We start from the raw sequence: 11,603 nt of genomic DNA, 5'->3' as shown, positions 1-11,603 counted from the left end.
ATTCTCTAAGTGTTCTAGGATACTCTGTTATTGTTTCTGTAACAGCAGAGTCCATGGAACTGTATGTTCCACAAACCAGTAATGGAATAGGATAGGGGGAACTGTCGTAATAGAATACAAAACTTTACAGCGACACAGAAGCCTCACAACGTTGGCAACTATTACAGTGTGTCTGGTGACGCTCCTACGCAGCTAGGTCTTTGTGTAAAACTACCATGTGTCTGGTGACGCTCCTACACAGCTAGGTCTTTGTGTAAAACTACCGTGGTTATGAGCACATGATAAAGCAATACCATTATCTAGATTTGGTGAAGCAAGTGTTAACTGGATTATTCATGAATCGGGGATCAGAGACCCTCCCTCCATCCCTCCCTGTTCTCAGAGGCCATTTTATACAGTGAATCACCTAACGGTACAACATAACTGGCACCACGCAGATTCATAGTTCGTCGAATTCATCTCTTTATACGCGGTAAGTAGGTTACTGTATGCATTACTTTTGGTGCGTGCTCCATACGTGCTCCATCGTTTGAAGATCAGGTTATTTGTTCATGTTGATGAGGAACTTTGTACAAATATTTCGGATAATTTTGCAGCCATAAGATATAATGGTACAAAATGTCAGTGTCTGAATGGAGTTGGATGACAAGTGAACAATTCAACAGTATCTTGCTCAAAGTAAAATGGTGTTAAATTGCAGACCACTTGTGGCTATGGACGTTACAGCCGTTGGGGTGGTTTTAGCACATGAGCGGTCACGTGCACGCGTTTATTATTAATTTAACCTAGAACATTGTAATATAAGCGCAATTAATATATTGTCCGTTCATGTGTATGCATTATATTTAGGGTGCGCCACTATATTACAGCTCTGCGGTTACGTATAGCAAACAAGGAAACAGCTTGTTACACGGTAAGAAGTCATTGATCTGTCAAACGGTCAATGAATAAGCGAGGAGAAACATTGTTACAATGTCTTTTCACAGTGTATCCAGAGAAGCATTGATCGGGTCCGCTACACTTGGAGTTGTCTTTGTGGCTGGTTATTACATTGGTAAGGGGGGGTAGAATCAACGTGGCCGCCTTATCAATTTCATCACATGTCAAGATGACGTTCAACAGTCAAATAAGACCGCTAGAGTCATCGTGTATTGTTTCCCATTATTGTTAAATTATCAAACACTTAAACCACAGTATCTGTACCATATAGCCATTTTGAGATTACTCATCAGTTGACATGATTGCTCCCTCCAGGCAAAAGAAGATCCACATTTTCCATGGACATCTTCAAGAGTCACTCTGGGGCGAAAGATAACCCCTTGATGCAGTATGTCCTCAATCATTCAATGAGGGAGCATCCGGCCCTGAAAAAACTCCGACTGGTAAGAAGGTCCGGATTTACTCATGTCTTCATTATCAAATATGTTCAGATATTTGCCTAGCAGTAGAAACTGTCCAAAGTCCATAGTGTCTGTCCATAGTGTCTGTCTTTTGCCACAAGGGGGAACCATTTATTATGTTGTACAAATCACATCAAATCTAATTTTATTTGTCACGTGCGCCGAATACAACAGGTGTAGGTAGACCTTACAGTGAAATGCTCACTATCAAGCCCTTAACCAACAATGCCGTTTTAAGAAAAATAAGTGTTAAGAAAGTATTTACAAAAATAAACTGAAGTTAAAAAAATAACAGACAAATAACAAATCATTAAAGAGTAACAATAAAATAACAGTAGTGAGGCTATATATTTTTATTTTTATTTTATTTCACATTTATTTAACCAGGTAGGCAAGTTGAGAACAAGTTCTCATTTACAATCGCGATCTGGCCAAGATAAAGCAAAGCAGTTCGACACATACAACAACACAGAGTTACACATGGAGTAAAACAAACATACAGTCAATAATACAGTAGAAAAATAAGTCTATATACAATGTGAGCAAATGAGGTGAGATAAGGGAGGTAAAGGCAAAAAAAGGCCATGGTGGTGAGGTAAATACAATATAGCAAGTAAAACACTGGAATGGTAGATTTGCAATGGAAGAATGTGCAAAGTAGAAATAATGGGGTGCAAAGGAGCAAAATAAATAAATACAGTAGGGGAAGAGGTAGTTGTTAGGGCTAAATTAAAGATGGGCTATGTACAGGTGCAGTAATCTGTGAGCTGCTCTGACAGCTGGTGCTTAAAGCTAGTGAGGGAGATGTGTTTCCAGTTTCAGAGATTTTTGTAGTTCGTTCCAGTCATTGGCAGCAGAGAACTGGAAGGAGAGGCGGCCAAAGGAGGAATTGGCTGTGGGCGTGACCAGAGAGATATACCTGCTGGAGCGCGTGCTACAGTTTACAGTCTAACCAGACACCTAGGTATTTGTAGTTGTCCACATATTCTAAGTCAGAACCGTCCAGAGTAGTGATGCTGGACGGGCGGGCAGGTGCTGGCAGCGAACGGTTGAAGAGCATGCATTTAATTTTACTTGTATTTAAGAGCAGTTGGAGGCCACGGAAGGAGAGTTGTATGGCATTGAAGCTCGCCTGGAGGGTTGTTAACACAGTGTCCAAAGAAGGGCCAGTAGTATACAGAATGGTGTCGTCTGCGTAGAGGTGGATCAGAGAATCACCAGCAGCAAGAACGACATCATTGATGTATACAGAGAAGAGAGTCGGCCCAAGAATTGAACACCCTGTGGCACCTCCATAGAGACTGCCAGAGGCCCGGACAACATGCCCTCCGATTTGACACACTGAACTCTATCAGAGAAGTAGTTGGTGAACCAGGCGAGGCAATCATTTGAGAAACCAAGGCTATTGAGTCTGCCGATGAAGATGTGGTGATTGACAGAGTCGAAAGCCTTGGCCAGGTCGATGAATACGGCTGCACAGTATTGTTTCTTATCGATGGCGGTTATGATATCGTTTAGGACCTTGAGCGTGGCTGAGGTGCACCCATGACCAGCTCTGAAACCAGATTGCATAGCGGAGAAGGTGCGGTGGGATTCGAAATGGTCGGTAATCTGTTTGTTGACTTGGCTTTCGAAGACCTTAGAAAGGCAGGGTAGGATAGATATAGGTCTGTAGCAGTTTGGGTCAAGAGTGTCCTCCCCTTTGAAGAGGGGGATGACCGCAGCTGCTTTCCAATCTTTGGGAATCTCAGACGACACGAAAGAGAGGTTGAACAGGCTAGTAATAGGGGTTGCAACAATTTCGGCAGATAATTTTAGAAAGAAAGGGTCCAGATTGTCTAGCCCGGCTGATTTGTAGGGGTCCAGATTTTGCAGCTCTTTCAGAACATCAGCTGACTGGAATTGGGATTAGGAGAAATGGTGGGGGCTTGGGCGAGTTGCTGTGGGGGGTGCAGTGCTGTTGACCGGGGTAGGGATAGCCAGGTGGAAAGCATGGCCAGCCGTAGAAAAATGCTTATTGAAATTCTCAATTATAGTGGATTTATCGGTGGTGACAATTTCCTATCCTCAGTGCAGTGGGCAGGAGGAGTCTCCATGGACTTGACACTGTCCCAGAACATTTTTGAGTTTGTGTTGCAGGAAGCAATTTTCTGCTTGAAAAAGCTAGCCTTGGCTTTTCTAACTGCCTGTGTATATTAGTTTCTAACTTCCCTGAAAAGTTGCATATCACGGGGGCTGTTCGATGCTAATGCAGAACGCCACAGGATGTTTTTGTGCTGGTCAAGGGCAGACAGGTCTGGAGAGAACCAAGGGCTATATCTGTTCCTGGTTCTACATTTCTTGAATGGGGCATGCTTATTTAAGATGGTGAGGAAGGCATTTTTTTTTTAAATAACCAGGCATCCTCTACTGACGGGATGAGGTCAATATCCTTCCAGGATACCCGGGCCAGGTCGATTAGAAAGGCCTGCTCGCTGAAGTGTTTCAGGGAGCGTTTGACAGTGATGGGTGGAGGTCGTTTGACCGCTGACCCATTACGGATGCAGGAAATAAGGCAGTGATCGCTGAGATCTTGGTTGAAGACAGCAGAGGTGTATTTAGAGGGCAAGTTGGTTAGGATGATATCTATGAGGGTGCCTGTGTTTACAGCTTGGGGTGGTACCTGGTAGGTTCATTGATAATTTGTGTGAGATTGCATCAAGCTTAGATTGTAGGATGGCTGGGGTGTTAAGCATGTCCCAGTTTAGGTCACCTAGCAGCACGAGCTCTAGATATATAGGGGGTACCAGTACAGAGTCAATGTGTGGGGGCACAGATTAGTCACAGGTTAGTTGATGCAATATGACAGTACCAGTCAAATATTTTTAGTTTTTCTTACTATTTTCTACATTGTAGAATAATAGTGAAGACATAAACTATGAAATAACACATGGAATCATGTAGTAACAAAAAAAGTGTTAAACAAATCAAAATATATTTGAGATTTGAGATTCTTCAAAGTCGCCACCCTTTTCCTTGATGACAGCTTTGCACACGCTTGGCATTCTCTAAACCAGCTTCACCTGGAATGCAGTCTTGAAGGAGTTCCCACATATGCTGAGCACTTGTTGGCTGCTTTTCCTTCACTCTGCAGTCCAACTCATCTCAAACCATCTCAATTGGGTTGAGGTCAGGTGATTGTGGAGGTCAGGTCATCTGATGTAGCATTCCATCCTTCTTGGTCAAAAAGCCCTTCCACAGCCTGGAGGTGTGTTGGATCATTGTCCTGTTGAAAAACAAATGATAGTCCCTCTAAGCCCAAACCAGATGGGATGGTGTATCGGTGTAGAATGCTGTTGTAGCCATGCTGGTTAAGTGTTCCTTGAATTCTACATAAATCACAGACAGTGTCACCAGCAAAGCACCCCCACACCATCACCCCTCCTCCTCCATGCTTCCCGGTGGGAACTACACATGCGGAGATCATCTGTTCACCCACACCGCATCTCACAAGACACGTTGGTTGGAACCAAAAATCTCCAATTTGGACTCATCAGACCAAAGGACAGATTTCCACCGGTCTAATTTCCATTGCTCGTGTTTTTTGGCCCACTCAAGTCTCTTCTTATTATTGGTGTCCTTCAGTAGTTGTTCCTTTGCAGGAATTCGACCATGAAGGCCTGATTCACGCAGTCTCCTCTGAACAGTTGATGTTGAGATGTGTCTGTTACTTGAACTCTGTGAAGCATTTATTTGTGCTGCAATTTTTGAGGCTGGTATCTCTAATGAACGTTTCCTCTGTAGCAGAGTTAACTCTGGGTCTTTCTTTCCTGTGGCGGTCCTCATGAAATCCAGTTTCATCATAGCGCTTGATGGTTTTTACGACTGCACAATGCAAATAGTCTGGGTAGCTATTTGATTAGCTGTTCATGAGTCTTATGGCTTAGGGGTAGAAGCTGTTAAGAAGCCTTTTGGACCTAGACTTGGCACTCCGGTATCGCGCTGTAGCAGAGAGAACAGTCTATGACTAGGGTGACTGGAGTCTTTGACAATTTTTAGAACCTTCCTCTGACACCGCCTGGTATAGAGGTCCTCGATGACAGGAAGCTTGGCCCCAGTGATGTACTGGGCTGTACGCACTACCCTCTGTAGTGCCTTGCGGTCGAATGCCAAGCAGTTGCCATGCCAGGCAGTGATGCAACCAGTCAGGATGCTCTTGATGGTGCAGCTGTAGAACTTTTTGAGGATCGGAGGACCAATGCCACATTTTTTCAGTCTCGTGAGGGGGAATAGGCATTGTCGTGCCCTCTTCACGACTGTCGTGGTGTGTTTGGACCATGATAGTTTGTTGGTGGACACCAAGGTACTTAAAGCTCTCAACCTGCTCCACTACTGACCTGTGGATGAGAGTGGGGGCGTACTCAGTCATCGTTTTCTTGTAGTCCACAATCATCTCCTTTGTGTTGAACACATTTCGGGAGAGGTTGTTGTCCTGGCACCACACGGCCAGGTCTCTGATCTCCTCCCTATAGGCTATCTCATTGTTGTCGGCCTACCACATCGCCAAACTTAATGATGGTGTTGGAGTCGTGCTTGGCCATGCAGTCGTAGGTGAACAGGGAGTACAGGAGGGGACTGAGCACACACTCTCTGTTCACAAGTGTCTGGGTCTGGGACTTGTAAATATAAATGTACACTTAGTAAACAGGCTGTTTATCATGTTAACTTTTCTATTTTTGGAGAAAATCAAAACATGAACATCTCCTTTCTTCTGTTTTATCTTCCAGAGGACGATGGATGATTCCTGGAACTTCATCATGGTTGCCGCTGAGCAGTCTCAGCTGATGGCTAACCTGGCGAGACTCATCAAAACCAAGAAGGCTATAGAAATCGGTAAACATTATTCACATTATACTCTTTATCACATGTAATAATCTCTTCTCACTAGTTTCTGTAGCCTAGGGTTTTATTTAATGTTGCTATCACCACCAATAACATAGTGTAATTCTAGTCCATATTGGCTCGCAAAAATAAATACTGTTTTTATGTAAAACATTTACTGTATACGAGTCTCATAATACTTGATTTATTTGTCTTCCCTGTAGGAGTATACACAGGGTACAACACTCTGAGCATAGCGCTGGTTCTGCCAGACGACGGGAAGATGGTGGCCTGTGACATCAAAGACGAATACCCCAACATCGGCAAACCCTTCTGGAAAGAGGTGATATGTGGATTTGTGTTTGCTTTCTCTGACACACCAGTGCTACGCGACCTACTGTTGACGTAACTCTTTTAGACAGGAATTTCAGCTGGCAGAATCATTTGATTGACTATATGTCATCTCTCACACCATTGTAGTGATTCTGGCGTGTACAGGCCAGACATGGGTGTATTTGTAAGGGATAGCACCACTAGCCTTGTCAAGCTCCCCAGGTAACAAGTTATATTCTGAAACTATTTTATTCACATTAGCCTCGTCCCAGATCTGTTGTCTCCTTCTATAGCCTGGTCCCAGATCTGTTTGTGCTCTTGCCAACTCCTTTGCTGTAATTTTTGGCATGATGGCATGATGAAACAAACAGACTGGCACTCAAGCTACATTTTCAAGTAAAACTAAATGCATGCTCTTCAACCGATCGCTGCCCACACCTGCCCGCCCGTCCAGCATCACTACTCTGGACGGTTCTGATTTAGAATATGTGGACAACTACAAATACCTTGGTGTCTGGTTAGACTGTAAACTCTCCTTCCAGACTCACATTAAGCATCTCCAATCCAAAATTAAATCTAGAATCGGCTTCCTATTTCGCAACAAAGCTTCCTTCACTCATGCTGTCAAACATACCCTCGTAAAACAGACTATCCTACCGATCCTTGACTTTGGCGATGTCATTTACAAAATAGCCTCTAACACTCTACTCAACAAATTGGATGTAGTCTATCACAGTGCCATATACTAACCACCACTGCGACCTGTATGCTCTCGCTGGCTGGCCCTCGCTTCATATTCGGCCTCAAACCCACTGGCTCCAGGTCATCTATAAGTCTTTGCTAGGTAAAGCCCCGCCTTATCTCAGTTCATTGGTCACCATAGCAGCACCCACCCGTAGCACGCTCTCCAGCAGATATATCTCACTGGTCACCCCCAAAGCCAATTCCTCCTTTGGCTGCCTTTCCTTCCAGTTCTCTGCTGCCAATGACTGGAACGAACTGCAAAAATCACTGAAGCTGGAGACTCATATCTTCCTCACTAACTTTAAGCACAGCTGTTAGAGCAGCTCACAGATCACTGCACCTGTACACAACCCATCTGTAAATAGCCCATCCAACTACCTCATCCCCATACTGTTATTTATTTTGCTCCTTTGCTCCCCAGTATCTCTACTTGCACATTCATCTTCTGCACATCTATCACTCCAGTGTTTAATTGCTATATTGTAATTATTTCGCCTCTATGGCCTATTTATTGCCTTACCTCCCTAATCTTACCTCATTTGCACACACTGTATATATATTTTGTCTACTGTATTATTGGTATGTTTGTTTATTCCATGTGTAACTCTGTGTTGTTGTATGTGTCGCACTGCTTTGCTTTATCATGTCCAGGTCGCAGTTGTAAATAAGAACTTGTTCTCAACTAGCCTACCTGGTTAAATAAAGGTGAAATAAAAAATAAAACAATTTTTAAAAACATTTGCATGGCATCAGAAAAGCTGTCTCACTGGGCTAAGAACTAGCTGCACCTCGATGGGTGTGCGCCTCGATGGGTGTGCGCCTCGATGGGTGAGCGCCTCGATGGGTGAGCACCTCGATGGGTGTGCGCCTCGATGGGTGTGCGCCTCGATGGGTGTGCGCCTCGATGGGTGTGCGCCTCGATGGGTGAGCGCCTCGATGGGTGTGCGCCTCGATGGGTGTGCGCCTCGATGGGTGAGCGCCTCGATGGGTGTGCACCTCGATGGGTGTGCGCCTCGATGGGTGAGCGCCTCGATGGGTGTGCACCTCGATGGGTGAGCGCCTCGATGGGTGAGCGCCTCGATGGGTGAGCGCCTCGATGGGTGTGCAGCTTGTTATGGTTGTTGCTTTTATGGAGCTAAGATACCAAGCACAAAACACTGTTATGAAAAAAAGACCTTTAAGTTCATCATTATTCCCATAGCTGTGAACCTGTAGATGTGCAGTACACTGCTGATATTCTGGACTTTACAAAAAAAAAAAAAAAACTCAGACATGCTTTTTCAGTCCCTCCTCAAAATCAATTCAAGCTTTTGAGAGACTGGCTGTGGTTGTGTGATAGATTGATGGGAATGTGAAAGTAATCTGATCCATCATAGAGAGTCTGTCAGAGCATCCATTACTAATGGACTCACCTTATAACAGACGTTTTTCTCACCTACCACCTTCAAGAAAAGCCCTTATTGTCCACATTGTAAGCAGAGCACAAAATTGGTGTCAGAAAGTCATGTGTAACCATGCATAACTCAACCACCAGGTCTACTTCTGTGCTTTCTTTGCAGGCTGGAGTGGAACATAAAATAGATCTACGCATCCAGCCGGCATTGCAAACTCTAGGTATAGTAATAACATGTTTATAACAGATCCATTACAAACAAGACCATGAACAAATGTATTCACACTCACTCCTCTTCCTCAGATGACCTCCTGGCCAATGGCGAGGCCGAGACATTTGACTTCGTCTTCATCGATGCAGACAAAGCAAACTATGACAACTACTATGAAAAGTCCCTCCAGCTAGTGAGGAAAGGAGGCATTATTGCCATTGATAACGTGAGTGCTTCAATATGAGGACTGTAGTCTCAAATCACATGGACAGCCGTAAGCAACTAAAAGATATCGCTTAGAAATGTCCTTGTTTTTGAAAGAAAAGCCCATTTTTTTTGTCCAGTAAAATAACATCAAATTGATCAGAAATACAGTGTAGACATTGTTAATGTTGTAAATGACTATTGTAGCTGGAAACGGCTGATTTTTAATGGAATATCTGCATAGGCATACAGAGGCCCATTATCAGCAACCATCACTCCTGTGTTTCAATGCCACGTTGTGTTAGCTAATCCAAGTTTATAATTTTAAAAGGCTAATTGATCATTAGAAAACCCTTTTGCAATTATGTTAGCACAGCTGAAAACTGTTGTCCTGATTTAAAGAAGCAATAAAACTGGCCTTCTTTAGAATAGTTGAGTATTTGGAGCATCAGCGTTTGTGGGTTCGATTACAGTCTCAAAATGGCCAGAAACAAAGACCTTTCTTCTGAAACTCGTCAGTCTATTCTTGTTCTGAGAAATTAAGGCTATTCCATGCGAGAAAATGCCAAGAAACTAAAGATCTCGTACAACGCTGTATACTACTCCCTTCAAAGAACAGAGCAAACTGGCTCTAACCAGAATAGAAAAAAGAGTGCGAGGCCCCGGTGCACAACTGAGCAAGAGGACAAATACATTAGAGTGTCTAGTTTGAGAAACGGACGCCTCACAAGTCCTCAACTGGCAGCTTCATTAAATAGTACCCGCAAAACACCAGTCTCAACGTCAACAGTGAAGAGACGACTCCTAGATGCTGGCCTTCTAGGCAGAGTTCCTCTGTCCAGTGTCTGTGTTCTTTTGCCCATCTTAATCTTTTATTTTTATTGGCCAGTCTAAGATATGGCTTTTTGTTTGCAACTCTGCCTAGAAGACCAGCATCCCTGAGTCACCTCTTCTCTGTTGACGTTGAGACTGGTGTTTTGCGGTTACTTTTTAATGAAGCTGCCAGTTGAGGACTTGTGAGGCGCCTGTTAATCAAACTAGACGCTCTAATGTACCTCTTTCTCAGTTGTGTACCGGGGCCTCCCACTCTTTCTATTCTGGTTAGAGATAATTTCTAAGTTATTTGTTTCTGGCCATTTTGAGCCTGTAATCGAACCCACAAATGTTGATGCTCCAAATACTCAACTAGTCTAAAGAAGGCCAGTTTTATTGCTTCTTTAATCAGAACAACAGTTTTCAGCTGTGCTAACATAATTGCAAAAGGGTTTTCTAAGGATCAATTAGCCTTTTTAAAATTATAAACTTGGATTAGCTAACACAACGTGGCATTGGAACACAGGAGTGATGGTTGCTGATAATGGGCCTCTGTACACATTCCATTCAAAATCAGCCGTTTCCAGCTACAATAGTCATTTACAACATTAACACTATTTCTGATCAATTTGATGTTATTTTAACTGCAATGTTTTTTTTGCTTTTCTTTCAAAAACAAGGACATTTAAGTCACCCCAAACTTTTGAATGGTAATATACATATACACACATTATAATGATGCTGCTGCTCTGTGCTTTAGGTTCTGTGGAGTGGTAAGGTGGTAAACCCTGCAGCTGATGACATTGACACCCAGGCCATTGACAAGCTGAACAAGAAGTTGTACCGGGATGTCAGGATCAACATCAGCATGCTCACTGTGGGAGACGGCGTGACACTGGCCTTCAAACTCTAACACTATGTAGGAGACAGGTCTTAAAACTATAGTACTAAATGGGAGATTGGCCAACACTGGTCTGTACTGTAGTATCAAATACCTTTGGGTTATGATTGACCAACACTGGCCTTTACTGTGGTAAACTGTAGTACCCAATTACTGAGAAGTAGCTTTACGTTATGATAATCAGATAGTACTTGCCATCTTTTTGGTACAAGTGCTGACTTTAAGTTGTTTGTCATTAAATCCATGTGTGTAATGCTGCCCTTGAATATATGTGACCTGAAAAGGATTAAATGAAAGAACTAGGACTGTCAGAATCAGGTAACTTTGTAATTTTAGTGCCCTTTTTTTTTTTTTTTTTTTTTTTTTTAAATCGCGATTAATATCATTGTCTGAAAGTATTCAAAAATATACTGAAAACGTACCTCTAAAAACAAGTCGGGTGCCTGCTTTCTCAATTTACATAATTTTGCCAACTGTTACTTTAGATAAAATTAAGATGTCAATATTCTTGTTTTTTTATGAAGAATCTTAAATCACACCTTAATTTTAGCAAATTCTGAAGTTGCGATAATTCACAGCAAACCCTGCGATTAAATAAAACTTGATGGTCCTAGAAAGGACCAAAGTAATGTTTACAGTTCTACACATATTGTACTCAGGTGAGTCATACTTTCACTGTTATGGTTGTTTTAAATGTTCATTATGGTTGAGCTGTACATTAAATTGTAAAACAAGTGACTTGTC

At 42.9% G+C, this 11,603-nt stretch overlaps 1 protein-coding gene across 4 annotated transcripts; it reads left to right on the top strand.

The window, feature by feature from the left end:
• The first annotated feature begins 350 nt into the window (after positions 1–350).
• LOC120029324 (catechol O-methyltransferase domain-containing protein 1-like) lies at positions 351–11,597 on the top strand. Of its 4 annotated transcripts, none has more exons than XM_038974550.1 (8): positions 352–472; positions 987–1,054; positions 1,255–1,382; positions 6,167–6,272; positions 6,485–6,603; positions 8,897–8,951; positions 9,034–9,167; positions 10,719–11,597. In XM_038974550.1, exons 3-8 carry the CDS (start codon positions 1,278–1,280, stop codon positions 10,869–10,871), a joined length of 672 nt encoding a protein of 223 aa, XP_038830478.1. In that variant the 5' UTR covers positions 352–472; positions 987–1,054; positions 1,255–1,277; the 3' UTR covers positions 10,872–11,597. The 4 variants fall into 4 exon arrangements, with proteins under 4 accessions (XP_038830477.1, XP_038830478.1, XP_038830479.1 ...); XM_038974551.1 differs by lacking the exon at positions 352–472 and adding an exon at positions 851–913; XM_038974549.1 differs by lacking the exon at positions 987–1,054 and having other exon boundaries at positions 351–472.
• The last annotated feature ends 6 nt before the right edge of the window (positions 11,598–11,603 follow it).

Source organism: Salvelinus namaycush, chromosome 35, assembly GCF_016432855.1.
Source record: "Salvelinus namaycush isolate Seneca chromosome 35, SaNama_1.0, whole genome shotgun sequence".
In the NCBI taxonomy this organism is placed as follows: domain Eukaryota; kingdom Metazoa; phylum Chordata; class Actinopteri; order Salmoniformes; family Salmonidae; genus Salvelinus; species Salvelinus namaycush.
The sequence above is the reverse complement of the archived record's forward strand: the minus strand, read 5'-3'. Positions and strand labels throughout refer to the sequence as shown.

Excerpts from the sequence above, each read along its gene's own strand:
- LOC120029324 (XM_038974548.1), top strand. The coding sequence starts at position 973 with ATGTCTTTTCACAGTGTATCCAGAGAAGCATTGATCGGGTCCGCTACA. Across the intron at positions 6,273-6,484 it reads CAAGAAGGCTATAGAAATCG|GAGTATACACAGGGTACAAC; the intron begins GTAAACATTATT and ends TCTTCCCTGTAG. Across the intron at positions 8,952-9,033 it reads GCCGGCATTGCAAACTCTAG|ATGACCTCCTGGCCAATGGC; the intron begins GTATAGTAATAA and ends CCTCTTCCTCAG.